The sequence below is a fragment of the Anopheles stephensi genome, chromosome 3, assembly GCF_013141755.1.
Source record: "Anopheles stephensi strain Indian chromosome 3, UCI_ANSTEP_V1.0, whole genome shotgun sequence".
Lineage (NCBI taxonomy): Eukaryota > Metazoa > Arthropoda > Insecta > Diptera > Culicidae > Anopheles > Anopheles stephensi.
This window is the reverse complement of record NC_050203.1, coordinates 37,248,258-37,267,489: the sequence shown is the minus strand read 5'-3', so window position 1 is coordinate 37,267,489 and position 19,232 is coordinate 37,248,258. Positions and strand designations below refer to the sequence as shown.

The 19,232-nt window shown below is 46.1% G+C and overlaps 1 protein-coding gene across 1 annotated transcript in view; it reads right to left on the bottom strand.

The window, feature by feature from the left end:
- Positions 1–18,999, bottom strand: part of LOC118511816 (dendritic arbor reduction protein 1-like) — a 110,280-nt gene extending 91,281 nt beyond the window's left edge. The window contains exon 1 of the mRNA XM_036055356.1: positions 17,844–18,999. Within this exon, the coding sequence (XP_035911249.1) occupies positions 17,844–17,897 (54 nt within the window). The 5' untranslated portion in view covers positions 17,898–18,999. The remainder of the gene's footprint in view (positions 1–17,843) is intronic.
- Between the last annotated feature and the right edge of the window lie 233 nt (positions 19,000–19,232).

Genomic DNA, 19,232 nt, shown 5'->3' with positions numbered 1-19,232 from the left:
CAAGGTCGGTTTGAAATGTCAGCAGTTTTATTGCGCTGTCATCCTACGGTGCGGCATGGGAAGCTTTGAATTTGATTGTGAATGGAGCGAATCTTTTAATTGACAAAGCATTCATATAATATTTCCATTATGTTGAATCACTTGTCACACATTCTAACTTCAGAGGAAAGAGATGCACTCCGTCTGTATGATGTAATGGTAATCCCCCCCAATTCAGAGAGCATATTGTACATATTTCTACTGTTTGATATGAATATAAAACATCTCATTATCGCCGTTTTCAATCATCACGATGATTTATAGGCAAACAGCACGCGCGAGGATGATGCTCCCGTCTCTCATCCACCGTAAGCACCCTCGGGCGCGGATTAAAACACCCACCGTGGACCGTGCAAGATGGCCCGAAACAGCGTACGTACACACAGACTTACTCACCACCACCCAAAACACCAGGTGCCCGAGGGGTGATTAAAAAAATAAGGTAGACCGAATGACGACGGGGCTCGACAGATATGTGAGGTGACCATAAAACGCTAAAACAAAAAAAAAAGAGCAGAGATCCCTATCGAGCGCTCGCCACGGGCGCTCCATATTGCCCGGGACGCCTCCGAACGAAGGGTCGAATTCATTAATTAATGGATGACAAGAGTTGGAGGGTTGCTGGGTGAGTGTGGGGCACGCTGGCAAGCTTTCTGGCCTTTAGGCCGCGAATGGCCGAAGGCGAAAGTAAAAAAAAACTGTTTCCTCTATCAGTACGGCACAATCGGACCGAAAGGATCGGAGGCAATTCAATTCGTCGGTTGATTTTTATGTTATTCGATTTCGATCACAACACGAACCAGACGAAGTGCCGGACCGCATCGGTGTGACCCAGTATCGAAGGGAACCATGTAACACGGAGCTGGTAGCTGGTAGAAATTTGAAATTATGTTCCGAGTCCGGAAAACTCGTGCATTAGCGGAGTAAATGACTCAATGACTTTAATCGTGCTTCTTTTCGAAGTTGCGGACAAAGTTTAGAATCGGAATGGCAAATGTCATGCTCGGGTGCCGATGAGGCTCAACGAAACCGCTCATGGAAACCGTAGCCGCGACTTGACCTTTCCGTGACTCTTGCGCTATGATCTTTACAAAAACACTGCTGACAGCTAGGTCCGCTTCCATTGACATAGATCCGCAAATAGCTACAAAAAACCCTCCCGAACAATCGTTCCTTTCCGCAAGCTGGCCAAATTTAATTTGATGAGCGACATCAAACTGTACTCGAACGACCACGATCAATCATATGTGCCCAAACGGTGCTACTTATGTTGGCGCGCGAGTCGTTCAACATCCCGTTCTATTCCCTCTGGTGGAATTGACACGGATTCCTTGCAGTGCTGCTGTTCCTGTGCGCTGTGAATGTGCAACCAACAATTTAGAGCCACGCCGCACAGCATTGGTACGCGTGCGAATCTGTTGTCTCCAGTAGAGCTGCTGCCGGCAGTCAGCACGTATGTGACCGAGAATTGGGCCCCCTGGTAAAACATAGACCAAGGTGCATGAAGTTTAATTATTACTCACGTAGCGCGTGCACAAAACGCGTATGCACACGATCGATTCTGCGGGCGAATCGATCGATCTGAAGCGTATGAACCCTAGCGAACAAACACAGTGCGATCTGGCGCCTGCAAGATCGGCGGACAGGAGGCTGCAGTGCAACGGTGAACCTTGAAATATTTTCTGACTCAAAAAAAAACCACCATCACCACCAGCAACCTTCCGTCCCTTGAAGTTTCTTCCCGGGAGTGGATTGGAGCGCGCGATTCGTCAGTGCGATCGCTTTCAAAGATCCAGATGTCATCGGCAGTAACGCGAACCCCCCCGATCGTTTGCAAAGCGTACGACAGTCGTGCTTTGGCGGCCAGCTCGAAAGACGGCCAAGAAGCGGCCAAAGACAACCCATCTAAATTGCTGCCAATTTGGCGCTTGCGGTACGCGATTCCTAACCTAATCGCTATCCTATCCACTACGATCGATTCGCGTAGATCAGCGTGAAGCGAGACATAGGGAGAGCTGCAGCAAAAAAAAAAAGGTAAAACAGTACTGACTCCAAGAGGCAAGAGCTGTTTGGTGAGGGGATGACGCAAGGCAGGAAACGAGCACTCACACACACACGCATACGATGTAACGGCCAAAAACAAATCATGCAGCAAGAATGGGAACACTGTCGAGAGGTATGGACCACATTCCGGTACGAGCTGTGCCGCACGGGGGGATAAATCTCTAGAGGCAACAGTCTCCAAGAACCAATTCTGACCCTTGTTCCAATTTGCAGGTATTTTTTTTGTTGTTGTTGCTCCGACACGTGTGTGACGCATGCGATGTGAAGAGTCGCACCGGATGACAGTTTTGTATTCTAAGAATTGGAATCTTAACTTTTCTGTATCAAGAAGAGAGTGTTTCAATTTCAAGTTTAAAGAATCTTAATGTCTGATTTTAAACCGAATTAGCTATGAACTCCAATAAGCCTTATTTCAGGGATATACAGAAGACATTACAATTTTAAGGTCTAATTCAAATATTCAATGACTCAACCAATTTAAGAAGGCTCAATTTTGATTCCTTACGTCACTTTAAATTGCAACCACTATTTTTCTCCTTTCTCCTTAAGTAAACTACATTTAATGCCTCTGTTTAACACAAATCAAATGCAAAGCCCATTAGCAACCTTTTGATCCCCTATTAAACGGCTATTAGCTACAGGTATGCCCGCGCACTAATTAATGGTTTGATTGATGGGGCATCTTTTGCAAAACTGAAGGCAATTCTTCTCAACCCGTCCAGAACACCGCGCACACAGCACAGCGGACCCGTAGCGACCCTGAAGCCTAGACAAACAATACGGAGATTAATTACCTGCTAAGGCGCTGCAATTATGCTAGCGACCCGACCGCTCCGTTCGCGGGGAAAAAAAGATTAACCCTCCCATTCGGCTCCGGACCTCACCGGGTTTTGAACGGTGATACGGGTGCAGCGCCCAGCGACATCTGTCACCCATCGCGAGTACGTACTAAATATTGTTATTACAATTATCTTGCGCCGATCGAACAAAAATAAATCAATGTAAATTGCATCGGCTGGGGCAACATTCGGCTGGGCCAGGGAAAAATGCGTGCAAAGGGACGTGGATGAACGCGTCGATCCAAGAGCAGTATCACGGCTTTAGCTCGGCGAACCGGGATAACTTAGATCTGTCGCAGCTTATCAGCGATCTGGGTGCTAAAGAGAGCCCTGTGCGAACCCGATGGAGAGATAATTATGATTCATTATACGAAATTGCGGTACGTTGCGTGGATCCGATCCGTGCTCCAGAGTCGGGCAACGAGTTACACGTCGTCCGGGTGCTTGTTTTGGAGGTGTTTAGCACGGAGTCATCGGAAAATGTCATCCAATTTTCAATCGGCAGCCAATCGTTTGATGTTAGCAAAACCTTCACGGCGGCTACTACAACAAGTCCATTTGCTGTGGTTCGTTTGATCGTGGCCAATTGCACGCACGCACCGTTCGAAATGAGTGATGTTTTTCTTTCGTGTTCGTGCACTGTACCGCCGGACCAAGGGTAGCTGGAGTCGAGCTGTCAGTCCCCGGTGCGGCGCTTTAGCCGGAGGACAAATTTATCTTCTCGCTATCTGACAGTCGGCCATTGGCGACACCTTTTAGGCAAGATGCGTTACCAGCGTACGGTGCCGGATCGAACGATCACCGCCACAATTCAATTTTAAAACTATCGAACACTTCTAGTGCAATTCGTCATTCGAGGGGGACTTGTGGTGGACTGCTTATCCACGTTCCTAGCTATAACTCTACCTTTAGTTGTTTTTTCTTAAACACCAGATATTCCATTCGAACGGATCTTTCCTATTACCGTTCGACCGCACGATCTGCGGGTGTAATGCCGGAGGCCGCTTTTGTGATTGTTGTGATTGAGTTTAGGTCGGTTTTTTGCTTACCCTGTTTCTTCGCGCCCAGCTATCTATAAATGTCAACCATCCTTTCGTGGCCAGCATCAATCCGCGCAATCGCGCAACAACATTATTATCGCGCCGATCGGAGCACAGGAATTATATCGCCGTTGACGCTTACGTGCGATTTAGACGTGTGCGAAAACACTCCGGAGTAGGTGTGTTTGGATCCAGATTTTGCACCGCCACAGTTAGTGTCAACTGAGCCATCAAGCGTTTGACAGCCATAGGATGGATAGGGGTTTTGGGTGGTGAGGGGTGCTTGGGACCCGTAAGGATCATTGAGACGTTACGGAAAGGAATCGCAATCGCGTTAGCAAGGGTGCGAATTAGAAGGTGTTAAAAGCATGAGTTATTACAAAAGGAGCAGTTGAAAAAAATTAAATTTAACGATTTGCTCAGTATCACGATTGCTCAATATCACTTAGAATCTACTTAAAGGGGACGTGTGATATTATTTCAGTGACTCATTCCATCAAATAAGCTTGAGAAGGAGGGGGAATCTTTTAAATATAGATTTCAATTCTTAACTGACATTGTAAGAACAGGATGTTAATGTCACAGAGATATATTCCATCGCTTGAATATAGTAGACTCTTAAGGATTGCAATGTATTCAAAAGCCAGGATCGTTGACGTTAGTTGACCGACGTGTAATGAAGCCCAGGTTATGGTTATCTTTGTGGATAATGAAATCGGTTTGGTTCGCTAGATGTTCTCTCATTCATTCAGATGTTCATTCTCAAAGAACCTTTATGAAAAATATGGGAATAATATGGAAACGACTAACATAACGTTTCATGTTTGCGGACAAGACTGGATAGAGAAGAAAATGTTGAGCAGGACTACAATTATCCAAGGCAGTTACAGGGCGCATATGGCTCAGTAGATCAGAATCATCAGCACATAAGAGTACAATATCAGAGAGATGCACATAATTTGATCAGTCATTGATAAACAACATTAATAAAAAATATTCAATTCATTCCTCTGAGAGACATCAGATGTACCAACACAAACGTCAGAATAAGAATCCTGAAGTCTAACTTGAAAGTTTCTGAAGATTGGATCTTATTCAATATAGGACAGGAGTCTCCAATCTTTAGTCTTTTATTTATAGAGGCTTTGGATTTTGAGACCTCACGCTTTTCTTCAATTCCTCAAGCTAAGTACAATAAGTACGGCGATCGAAAGGTCACTCGAAAGCTCAAATTTCTGAAAGCAAAGTATCCAATGAACGGTTTAATGCTCTCTCCTTTAATTTTTTCAACTTAATCCGAGGACCTATAGGGATCTCCTCAAGTTCTCAAGTAATTTACCCTTTAAGCTTTCAATTTACTTGCCAAAAGGCACCATTTCCATGTTTTATTTCATTACTTTTAACTCAAAATAATAGTTACAAAGTTCGGTTTTTTTCCATCTACCCATTGCATATTTTACACCACCCATTGTTCACTAACGTACGCCCCCCCCCCCCATGATTCGGCATGATTCAACAAAATGTACAGCAAATCAATAAACCACCGGAAGCATATTTCTTCCCCCTGTTCTCCATTATAATGGAAAGCTGTTTCCCCCGCTATCTGCCATTTTGGTTGTCCGCCCAACCAATTTTTCCTTCACTGCGCTCCAAACGCACAGCTCCCACTCGCACAGACGGCTGAGGGAAAATGATGAAAATCACTGCTTTTCCTATTGGCTGAGAGCGCAAGAAAGCCGACACGCTACGTTAAATCTATGACGTGCTGGTGAGGGATGTTTTTTTTTTTTTGCTGTTCACTCAGTGTGCGTGTGTTGATGGAAAATGTGGAAAACTGATGGAAACGTACAAAATGGCTCCGGGTAGCGGGCTCGTGGCTATTGTACGCTGTCCCCCATCGAATGGGGCGGGGACGGTGGTTTTCGTTGAGTGATTCCGGCCTGTAAGTTGAGGTTGGAAAATGGAGTGTAGGATATAGTGCGCCGAAGTCAGGTAGCATGGTGTCTCGTTCCGTAGGATGGAGTTTTGCGGTCACAACGGCGGCTTACCACCACTAAGCAAATCTGATCTAGCTGTGGAGGTACATCGAGCGGGCAGCACACAGTGGAAGCCACCCGCAGTCAACCGTGGAAAACGCTACGAAGTGTTCCCCACGCTACCCCGTCAGCGTCATGAACGCGCTCATTTGCGCATGAGTGAGATTAATGATGATGGGGCTTCCCTTTCGAGACATTGTTTGACGATATGGGATGATGACATAAAAAGAGAGGAAAATCGAACCGACAGCAAAAAAGGTCTGCTACCGGTGTACAAAATGTCGGCCGATTTGCTGGGGGGCGCACATGTGTGTGTGTGTGTGATTTGGCTGTTGTTTTGCGCAACCATGCGATACTCACATGCAGTGCTTTGTTCCTGACGACAAGTACGTCAGCGTACGGCGTTACAGTTTCTCTCTACAGTCAAAATGCCTTTGCGTTTTCTGTTTGCTGATGGCCGGGGTTGGAAGGTTCTCCATTTGCTAGCTCAGACCCGCTCCAACCATTTCCGGTCTGAGCGAATCGATCCGATGGGCGAAAAATATCATAAAAATTCCAGCTCATGTTGTCGTTCTTTTATTATGCTGTCGGTTCTGTTTCTTTTTTTTTTTTCGCTGACTACAGCCAGAAAATCCACCCTCACCAATATCGCAGAGTAGAGGCACACACACACACGCATTCAATCGTTACGGAACTTGACGATGCCACGCAACATGATCATATGTCACCGGTGCGTACCATTTTTTTGATTGCGTTTGGTGGGTTGCCTGTTCCCGGCTGGGTCGTATTTTTGGGTAAACCTCTCCGCCATCGCGACACCAGTACGGCGGAACCGGGAAGAGTTTTATTTGTTTGACCAGTCGAGCGCATAATAACACTTTACCGGTTCGGTTTTGTTGTGTTATGTGCCGTGAGTATCGACCGAGGGATAGCTGCAGACAGAGCAGATAGTTGCAGAAGCGCGAGGGTAGACATTAATCTGTACGTACAAGCAGGAAGGAAAGAAAGAGAGAGAGCTAGCCGAGGGTGGCCAAATTCCACCGTACCTTTGGTAGATAGTAATGGCCCCCCCTTTTTCCTAGAGGAAGTTGCCCGAACAGACAGGCGCACACACAGCAAACTGCTTGTTTGCTTCACCATTTCCTGCAACATAAATATCATCTTCCTCGAAGCATGAGACAGCTCCGGTAGTTGTTCACCGAACACATCTATTTGAGGCCACGAAGTAAGTATTTTCTACTATTGAACGAAATTTCAGTTAGAAAATATAAGAAGAATTTACTTAGATTGGAAAAAGTCCTCAGGTTCTTCCATCAAGACTTTTGCGGTGGCTTCGTATTCACGCGGAGTTCGTTACACGCTCATCGATCCGCTGTCGGCCATTTGCATTCCTCGGCATGCGCATTCCGTGCGACGCTTTTGCGGACAAATTTACCGTAGCACAGTTATTACAGCCCTAGATTGTTTGGCGTACGCGTTACCGACATTGCACCGCTGATATTTGCCCATCGCGAAGAAACGCAAACATCCGACGCCATGGGTTTGGTGCTCTGATGTACTCACACGAATCCGCCAACTCTTTTCGGTTGTCCCAAAAAAACCAAACACTATTAAGAATGCTAGAAGAAAAAGACATCAATACAAGAGTAGGGCCCCCTTTTCGGTTGCTATTGGGGGTACAGTTGACGGTTTTATTTTTTTTTTGTCTCAATTTCCACATACGGGAAGTGCCAGCTCTTGGTGGTGCTATAAGATGCCGCACTTCCGCTATCGGATACGTTCAGATCGTTCGTGCGACCACGATGGATGAGCATTTCGCCCCTTTCTTTCCCCGCATAATCGATTTCGTTTCTCGATCATAAGTGCAATGATACGGTACATGACCTCACTGGCTTGTTTTTGTTCTTCTTCTTCGTTTGATGTGTGACATGTGATTCCCGCTGCTACAATGTCGCGCCGGACGACCGTTTTTGAATATTAAAGCTAATTTATTCCTTTCGCTGGCGAAGCATGAATATTTTTCGCTTCACTGGGTACTCCGGTCATGCGGTTCGAGAGCAGTCACTTTGGAGGAGGATTTTCACGGGAATTCACTGCCCTCGTCCCCCATTTCGTTCGGGATGGATGCACTCGATGGCAAGAAAGCAGGATTGGGGGAACAGTGTATTAATGAGCAAAACGGAAATTGGTACAAAAAATAGCTTAACATTATGCCAATCAATCGATTATTGACTTCCCATGATGGCGATCCGGGTTTTATCGTTCAGCTATTAAACAGCTTAACGATAGACTTTTTGCTCGTGAGCGTAAAATATAGTTTTGCTTACAGTCCATGTTTAAGACACGTTTGTGAGTACTGGGTCTTTAAATGTCCTATACAGTCCCAGCTTTGACCCTCAATATGTGGTAATCCATTATCCTGGTCGTTCCGGTGGTCGTATCAACGCCATCACTCTATTACAATTGGGTCCTTCGACGTCTCCACTGTCCGTGTAGATGGGCTCTATTGTCCAGCATCTCTTCTGCTTTATTTGGTGTTTATGAGCTCCAACCCGCTTTGTTTGCTGCATGCATGTTCCTTCTATAAGCTGAGAGGCAGCCAGGAGGCCGATGTAATATCAGCTCTGGTATTTGCCACGGCAGGACCATTCATACCGCCACCCCGAACACAGGACTGACTATCCAGTTATGGGTAAAATCAAGTAAAAGAAAGTCAGAGAACACCAAACAAATAATGTTCTAGGCCATCAAAATGTCTGAAGACCTGAATTACAAAAAAGTCCTTCAAATTTTCAGGGTGTATCAAGCCCCTTGGAGGGCCCCTAAGCCGAATTGAAGTTGTAGGCCTCGAACAAATGGAATTCGCGACTGGATTAGAGTCCGACCTCTAGCGAAGATATGAGACTGTACTAAATTCCTCTTAAGGATTTCGAGTCTCTTTTTATGCTCTAGGTACTCAGGACTCTATAGCCAGCTTACAGGGAGATAAGACTCTGTCGATATACAAGGGGCACAAAGCATCTGATTAGTTTGCTTATACTATGATCCGTCCATGCCTCTGAAAGGTATTAAAAACTACATCTAGTAAGTCCGTTCAGGACTTAGAACATCACTGTCTTTGTTTCCTGTGCTTGTTAATAAAAATCGATACTAAAATAGAATTACACCCAATATTAGAGGCCCTTTTTACTACTTCTGACCCATTTACTGACTGAAGAGCTGTTCTTGGGAATATGCCGACCGTGTGTAACAACACGCAACCAAATCCAATCAATTGCAACACCCAACACACAGCAGTCACAGCATTTAAGTCGCACTGTTTACGGATTGATTCGTTCTGCCGGATAAATGACAAAGCGCGCAATCGTAAAGCTCGCGTCTCGTTTCGTTCTTGCTTGTACCAGGCAGTTTATCACTTTTCACCTGAAGCCTCGCCCTGAATCCTAAATCACCACCCAGCCAGCGCCAAAAGCTTGCAAGCTCGCTGAGCATCCGCTCACTGCCGACCTCATCATCATCATCATCATAAGTCGGTTATTGGTTTTCACAATTATACACAGCACCACGGCTTAGTGTAGCGTCGTACGGCGATCCACTCGTGAAGCCGAAGGTGCCGCATGCGCCGACCGAAGCCGCCGGGCGAATACGGTTCGGATGAATCATCAGAGCTTTGGAGCTTGCCGTTGCAAGTTGTAGCCGGCTGACTGGGTGGCTGACTGACTGACTGGGTACCGCCAACAACCGGGCACAACACACCGATGTGGCAAAGGAATTAGCGAATTTTAATTGCGAGATGTCTCCATGCGCTCGCACGCTCTCGCAACCGCAGAGGACGGATTTCCTGCCAATCAGCCTAGGCCTTGCTTGCGAGCCGAGAGGTTCCATTTTTCTTCGCCACAGCCCACAGGACTCCCCTTGGGGCGGGTGGCCATTATGCACACGAGCCGTGCAGCTCGTTTCAGGGTGCCCACGTACTGCGCTTTTCACGCTTCGCGATCTCTCGCACACTCGCAAACGACGATGACATGATGATGATGCCCCGCCAGGCGTCGAATTTTTCGTACCAAGCATTCCAACCCGGCCAGCGGTGGAATGGTGCAGCAAGCCGAGATGTTTATGATGATCGTACCGTATCGGTTTTGTGTACCATCTGGGGCACTCTCGAAACTATGCAGTCCCCGTAGCCGGAGTCGCAAAACCAATGGTCCACGACCAGTTGGCTGGCATTGGGTCCTACGGTTTCGGCATGGAAATGAATTAATACATTACGGTACAGCGCTGTAGGTGCTTGTACGTTTATTGACTACACTTAGAACCGATTAGAGCTCTCGAAACGAAAAACACCTTTTTTTTTGCCGCCCCTTCTCACTAGACCTGATCTCTGTTGTGTGACTTTAGTGCTGCCAAGGCTCAACCACTGTTGCCCAATCGAGCGTTTTAAGCCCACCGCTAAACCGCTCGATCGCTTACCGTTGAATGTGCCCCGAGTTGCGACTCCCTAAAAGGTGATAAATTTGTGCGCTCATTACGGTGGGCATCGAATTCTATTTTATTCCGGCCGGGCCGTGGGTTTCATAGGGATCCAATCTCCCATTTCGGCCAGGTCGAAGCAATCCAATAACTTGCCGAGGCAAGTTGATTGCAAAAGGGGATCCAACGCAAGCTGGATCACACGGTAGGTACAGTACATCGGACGAACGCATCGGAAAGGGCATTTCGAAACATGGTGCCACGCTTCAATGCACCCGGTGGTGCTGTTTGGCTTCCTCCTGCTGCCGGTCGATGGAAGCGGAAACACATATTACCCCGTGCCGATTACGTACCGTTTTCATGCTCAGTGAGCAATCGGGTATTATGGATGGATAAGCATAGATCGGTGTCTTTGGTGTATATAAAAACCAAAGATTGGACCGATTGCAGTTCAATGGAAGTCCGATAAAATATGGTTAAAAAGTTGCTTTTTGTTTTAATATTAATTTGTTTTGTTTTATTTATAGTCTTTATACTTGTTGAGATACTCGATGCTATTTAATTATCTCTACTTTATTCATATCGTATTTTTATACCGCCGTTGGTACGAATTTTTCCAAGTCCAAGATCGCTACCCATATTTAAAGAACTTCAAGAAATCGTGTCCCTCACATGGGTGACTCTGTTAGGATTGACTAACCAAAGGCCCGCATGTCGAAGCGTTCTCAGTCAGCCTTTTGCCATTCATTTGCTCTGTACCAGTTGCACAATTCCCTTTTTGCTGAGCGATTTTTTTTGTTGTGTCGTTTAACGTATGCGCAATAATTTCCCTTCTATGGTTAGGCCACGACGACGGCGGGACCACAGATCGCTTGCGGATGTACCGGGCTATGCGTAGGCAGCAGCCCAAGAAGAAGCCTCCACACCGGCTCCGGCTGCTTCATAGTAACCAAACTCCTCCAGTGTTTGCCTCAGTAAGTCTACACGATGCTTCTGTTGATTAATTATGAGCCGTGGACAAACTCAGGCCCGCACGCTGCACACGGGATTGCACTTTAACCTGATTCTTCGAGGCCAACGCCTCCAACGGATCGAATGGGATCGAAAAATGGGGGTGCTGGCGCTTCTTCGTCAGCGTCCCAGCGCTCAGTTTTGCCCACCGCTGCAGGAAACGTTCGCAACAGTTGTCAGTTTGCTGACTGCCAAAGGGTAAGGGCAGTCCCATCGGGTTTTCCCATGTCGCTTTCAATTAGACACATCGCGAGGTCCCCTCGCGAGGGGAGAATTTGAATAGGGAAATCGATTTTTCACATGAATTTCACGCCCGTTGACTCACTCGGTGGAGTGCATTGTCTTTTACCCCGGAGGTCCGAGGGAGGCTTTTGGATCGAGTTGATAGATCGATCAATTCCCAATTTGACCTGTTGACTTGAGCCGGCACCCTTCGATTGGCCTGCCGGTTCCGGTGCGCTGGTTAAAACAAAACACCCGCGCTAGCCAACAAACTCTACAAGTGGTTAACAGTTCGATGGGAACCCCCGTTTGGTTTTTTTTTTTGGGTTTTTTTGACCGTAACATTTATGAAGGTAAAATACGAGCCGTATCAAATGCGAACGAGAGGTCAATGTGTTATGCACCTGTTGAATTTTGTTTCGGAATTGAGAGGGGATCAATAAAACAAAAACTTTGAACATATTGAACGGTGCATTTTTTAAATTTAATATTAATATTTATAATGAGTTTGAGAGTCTAGGTGCTGTTTTTAAGTTAATAATCCACAGAATACCCCTAATACATATCATTCAAACATCTTGTGCTCACGATCGTCCCATGATCACAGATGAGATTATTCAGATGGCTAATAGAAATAGATGTTTATGTCACTCCATATCCTTCAGTTCTCGCTCCAGTTTCCACTCAAACGGTGGAGAAAAGACAAAGCAAGAAAACAAAAACCCAACTACAGTACATCCCCCGCAGCCATACATCATTACAAGGCGACAAATCGTTGCCTTCTGATTACTGCGTGCCGTGTTCTTGGCAGTACAAGAAATAAGCCCTGCCGAAGTAACGGAGCTCCCGGCCGAACCCGTAACCGCACCACATCGTGGCAGAAGAAAATCGTGATTCAATTTATTAATCAGATTGTTGTACACCGCGTGGCACCTATTACTCCTGCCGCAGTGTCCTCCGAGGTTCCCGCCAACGGGACAGACACAAACCGGCCCGGCCCCTGAGGTACATTGTGCATAGGCTTCCGACGGTTGCAACCGAGCAGAACAATTGACGGTAAGAATTGAATCATTTGCACAAAATTTAATGCAATTATTCATGTTTCTTGGCTGCCACTTTGCCAACCGTTCGTATGCCAACCCGCCAACCTGTGGAAGAGTGGAAGAGTGGAAAGGAAAGCGAGAATAGCGGTACAGGGTAAAGACACCACCGGTTGACGTTATCGTACCGACATTATCTATAATTGAATTTGTTTTAATTTCCGCCCAGTTACTGAGTTTGCTCTCGTAAAATTTTTTTGATCGCCTCGGATACCTATAGCTTGATGTTTCGCCCAAGCACCATTACACTGATCAATTAAATTTACTCGAAATTCTTACGATCAATAATATTGTTTCAAATGAGCGTTGAACCGTTGTGCTCCATTTGCTAAGTAGGCGAATGAACGATTCGGGCCAACTGTGAACTGAATTAACGGCAGCAAAGACACGTCAGAGGTCATGCGTTGCGAGTCGGATTCGTGCGCCTGCGCACCAAGAAGTGTTCCCCTGGTTGGAAAACAATCGTAAAACTCACAGCCAGGTAAAGTAAGGGAATGTTTCGCTTCACGAGGTCACTGTTCACGTCTAATCGTTTCCGCGGGTAGAAAATGAAACTACAACATAACAGAGCAAAAACGCAACATAAGACATGGCCCGGTAGGGCGAATCGGAGCCCGGAGGTAGCTGCTACCGCTACCTTGGACATCGCTTTCAAAGATATTGCAAATCCTCCCCAACCGATGTTCGGGGAAGCGATGGGACACAATGGAATGGTTGAACTGTATCTTAATGCTACCGCATCAGCTGTGTTTTGTTTTTCCGATATGTTTATCATACCCTCCGCGATCGCGATCGTCCAATTGATCTACGTCAGCTTCGCTCCGCGCTTCGTGGAAGAATAGACGAAGGAATTACTACAGTAAATACGAACACAAAATGGGAGGATTGCATTTGGGGGGACTATATGAGAGGAAGCGCAGAGAAAAAGAGAAGCATTTAAACCAAAAAAAAAGAGATACGGTAATGTGTCAATGGTGTGACATTTGACTAAACATCGATGCATTTGTGTTCCCCATTTCGCCTGCCAACCGATAGCTGGCTGCCTGCCAGCCCCGTTGTTACGGCAGCAGGCCCCAGCGCTGTGTGTGTAGTGTAGCAAATTGCCACTACACCGACATCGGCCAAACCGATTGCATAATGCAGCGACGATGCAACGGGAGTCGGATTGGATGGGGAAAAATCATGAAAAATGCAGTTGTGCACCTGCAGTCGCACCGTGTGCACCGTGCACAAATCGCATCGCATGCCGTATCGATGCTGACATTTGGAAAACGAACACGGAAAGTATTGCAATTGCAACACCCTGCTAACAACGCGGTGCGCCACCAGTAGCATCATTCCCGGCCGTTCGTCCGTTCGTCCCCCCACGATATCACGACGGTTTTGTCCCGGCGAAAAATGTTTTCACTAATGTCATTATGCTTGCCTGCTTGCGCAAACAGGTTTTTCGGCGGTGCGGATTCGGCGGTGGTGGACTGATGGTGCGCACTGGTAAGGATTGTTCGTAAGTTGAAGCTGACATTTAACCTTTGGTGGTTTTTTCTGAACGCTTCGGGATGGAATGGGAGTGTGGGAGCGGTTTTAGGAGCCCTTTAGGGGGCTAATAGTGACAATGGAATTAAATTAATTAGTTTATTGAAATAAAGTACGATTTAAGGAAATGAAGCGTTTTTAATGGTTTCTGGTGCGGTGAAGATTCTACTTCTTCGTGACTTAACTTCCTATGTGGTCATACTGGCCATAGAATTACATAGGCTTACTAGACTTCATGACACTACGGAAGAACGGCTCGGATGAGATTTGATCCATGATCCTACCCTGTGTAGATCAATTCCGCTATCGCCTCGCCAAGCCAAGTTATGATGATGTATTTTAGGATTACCTAGGTGGAGACCTATTTACTCTTGTTCTAAAAAACACCACATGCAAGAGTGCCGGGGTTGTGCCTATCCTCAAGCCCTTGCGGTGAGTTATGGCCCGATAAGCTTCTTACCTCGATAGGTAAGCTCTTCGTGAGAATAATCTTAAATTGGTTCCAAAACACGATATCAGATTTGGATACTACACGGCCTCAACAATAAGAGTCCTTTCGATACACTCAACTTTCTTCTTCATCTTCTTGAGGTGTGTGCTTTGGTTCCCCTGCAGAATCCAGCATCCTGGGCCTTCTACAAGTAATCCAAAATTAATCATGGTAACGTAAGAGACCGTCAATTTAGGTCATATGTTCCCACTAAACTATCCATAAACTTTTAGAACAATCGTAGCTCTGATCGAAACCAGATGAGATCAAAGTTTGCTTCATTAAGGAATATCTTTTTACACTGTCTAGCAGAGAGGTCTATTACACGAGCTGGTTGAAATCAATCTTCCTTCTTCCTCGATACTCAGTAGCAATTTAATTATGACGACTTTCATGTTGATTTTTCCCTTTTAATTCTGGGCAATCCAACCAGAGCCCGCGTATATACCCCAAGACAAGCCTTCTGGCTCAATCGTTATACATTCTGTACACATGGAATGTCCCGCCTATAACCTGTGATGGCTGAGCTGTTCCTGATCGTTTACATTTAGGTGTAGGAACCTGGTGAAGTCTAGTCTAGTCTGGAAAGATTCTGATCAATCCCACAAGAACATTGATGTTTCCCCTATCGATAAAAAAGTTTTGTCCCAAGCATCACCGCCAGACCGTCCTTTACTAATAAAAAAAAAACCTTGTTCCGCTTTTGGACTCTCAACTAGAGACAATTATGGTAAAGGTGCCTCGCCAAGTACGTCAGCTAGATATCTCGGACTTGCAATAAATCACAAAATAGGTTTCAGAGGACATATTGAAGCCACTCTGGAGAAAAAGCGTTTCCTTATGAACTGATCCACTGATCTTACTTCCCAGTCCTAGTTCTCCCAGTCCAAGTTATCCCAGCCTAATAAGTTCCCAATTTTAAAGCTAGCTATCGTTCCAACAGCAACAAATGCTTCATACTCGCTATAGACTCCAGAAAAGCCCTGCTCAACGCAATAAGATTTAAAGTGATGCAGTTTCCAAATTTTTCTAAAGGATAATGCTCCGAACCAAATCCTGAATAAACTGTTTAAATTAAGTATTTCTTACAAAATCTTTGAAAAATCATTTGGAACTCTTATAAGCAAAGTGTCCCTATCACGATCATTTCGAAAGAAGATATCAACGGCGTGATGTATCTACCACAGTTTCTATTAGAGACAAAAGACGAATTGTTTCCATTTGAAGGAATGAGCACAGGCCATGTTTCACTATCTTTACCGGAATGGTAAATAACTAGCCATCCTCCGTTTCACCCTACCAACCATCCTACACACACCAACGGTTCACCGATTATTTCGAGCACACCTGACCCTCACCGGACGGCCAGCTGATATGGAAATCCGCTTACGGTGCGTCGTCTGAAAGCAAACGACTCCCGTCATCATCATCATGGTCATCGATTTATTTGATCGATCGGCACGGGGCTGTAAAATTCGCATAATTTATCCATCGATTAAAACCACCCAAACAACCATCGACAACAACAGCTCAAACATCCCCCCCCCCCCCCATACCGATCACGCTTATCTCGTTTCTTTCACTTTTATTCGACATGACGTTCTAGTGCTTCCTGTGCCACCTTCTACTGCTGTAGATGTGTATCCGGGGCATCGTAAGCCATTCTCCGATGTTCCATCCAACATCTATGCGAGCGCAAACCTGCGGCAATCGTGCACCATTTGCCCTGGTTTCGGTCGCGCTAGGCCGACGTTGCTTCGCTCAGCTTGAGCCTTCCCAGACGATCGGTCTGGGCGATCCTCGCGTCTCATCTCGTGTGCGGGATCGTGCGCACAGCCCGATGAGCAAACTAATCACCATCATCATGCGCCTCACCGCGACACCACAGCGCCCAATAGACTTAATTTATTGATGATCCGCCGTCACTGTCCGTTTCTCGCGCAAGAATTCACTCCCTGATGATTGGTGGCACACGCTACGCACCGAACGCGCTGCCGCCCAGGGTCCGCTTGGATTATTGATAGAAATCATTGAGTTTCCGAGAGCTTGCGAGATCATTTCGTTCCTCTATTTTGGTTTCGACTATTCGAATGATCGTTCGTCTTTTTTTATTTTGCCCCCTCCGCCGTTGGTCCAATCGATGATAATTTATTTTAGCCTATCAATGTACGGCTTTTAACGCGCGTCTAAAGCTAATAATTAAATGCACGTGGTGTATGATGGAGTGAGCGATCGTCAGCGAACGGAGCCGTCGGAATTTCACGACACACCGGGACACTGGGGTCCACAGGGCCGGTGATGGCGTTCCGCTTCCGCCCAGCCCAGTGGCATCTTTCGTCAAATATTTGTGTAGAAAGTGAGCGCATCTTCAATCGTGCGCCGAGCGAACGGGACGATGCAGCTGGCGTGGAATACGGATTTGCAACGAACTTGCGGTCGAGTGCCTTTACGCTCAAGAGCAATAGGAAAGCTTCTTGGCAAGTGCACCCATAAAAGCGGCGAACCGCCAATTTACCCACCTTGTTTGATGGTGTTGTAAATGTTGTTATGACGATGTTAGCACTTTTATCGGTTTATAAATAGTACTTCACAACCGTTTCATTGCATGGTGTAGATAAAGCTAAACGGTGGGAGCATGCCTCATTATTGAGTAAAAATTAATAAAAGGAGCAAATAGCGAGACATTAATAAGCGAGCATGACAGTAAAATGGTTTTGTCTAGCTCGGCCACCAGATGCGTCTGATAGACTGATGTGCCATAGCTTTAAATGTTATATCCTATTAGGTGTTTACATCAGAATATTTTGAAGGTTTCTAAAAGAAAAACGGATTCAGAGCTCTCTTCCGTACATAAGACTAACAGTCCAATTACAGGTTAATTAGGTCAAGGAATCACGCAGTAAGCCATTAAGAACTCCAGAAGATAAATTCGAACTGATCTTGAATATCAGACTCCAGAAAAAGTCAGTCCACAGTCTTATATTCTTTGACGAACTTACCTGCATTACCCAAAAGCTTGTGGACGGTACTATTTGATCTCCTGCTGTATCCATAAAACGATGTCCACACCGGATGCTCCTACCAGCGAGATCGCTAACGATCCACGCAGGAACAGGCTTTGTGTTCTAGGCTTATTGTTCACTTACACAATTCGCACTCACTTCACCCAGATAGACACGAGTAAGTACCCAACGAACCTACAGCAACACTAACGTTATGCTGTCAGGGTGCACTGAGACAACATAACCGATACTATCCACAGATACAGACACACGGCACTCTATCACTGTCTCGAACCGGCTTAGCTGCAAGTCACACACGCCACTCTCATTACCATGTACGAATTAAGCAATCGGTCGATTTGCACATCCGATAGCGTAATCAGCTTCCGGCCCGGTACGAAACTAATGCCACTGTGCAAACCGGTAATGAGTATCGCCTTACGATTAGTGTCGGAAATGTAAGAACATAAATCACACAAAACTTCAACACACGATGCAGAAACGCGTGGCGCGTAGATAGATGGATGGATGGATGAGTTTAGAGCCTCCAAAAGCAGAGCAGCGATCGGACTGATTCCCCGGCTTGGTCTACCGTGTGTAGCATTAAACACTTGATAACGATTTAAGCCACTTATCACTTATTATTTACCATCCGATCTTGCAATTAGTTTGGCATACCATCGTACGGCTTTGGGAAATGTACACACAACTGAACACCGGCAGGATAAAAATAAAACACACACACCAACTTTGTAACACACGAACGGTTTACGCTCTACAACCATCAATCACACAAATTGATAACACGATCGATCAGGTTCTTCGATAACATTCGCACGATTCCGGCTGTGCTCACGGGTACTCAGGTTCAACAAGGCACAGCGACACCAGAAGTACTGGGCATCGATGTTCGGGAAAAAAACCCACTCGACGAACTGTAGGCTAAATCTTCTAACTAAACGGAATCCACACGATCACACCGGGCTGTAAGCGGTGTAAGATCAAGTGCTAGGCGTACACTTTCACTTGGCGCCGAATTACGGCGGCGGGCTGAGCGATCCAGATATTACGTAGTTCCAACATACGCCGAGCATGTGGAGGACAGGCTCACGGAGCGATTGCGCGTACGTCTTCTTCGCGTGCTGGTTTACCGACACATGACTGGATTCACTCGAGTCCGGCTGAGTCGTGTTAGCTTTTGCCAGATAGGGTGGGGGGGACATTGCCGGCCAGCCACTGTGTCCAATTGGGACCTAAAGAAACGCGCGCTCCGCCGTGTTTGTCGCGTGAGGTTCGTTCTCTCGCATTTTAAAAGTGTTCATTCTCTCCCATGCACACTACATCTGTAGAAGGACATATGATTCGATAAACAGGGTTCAAAATGTT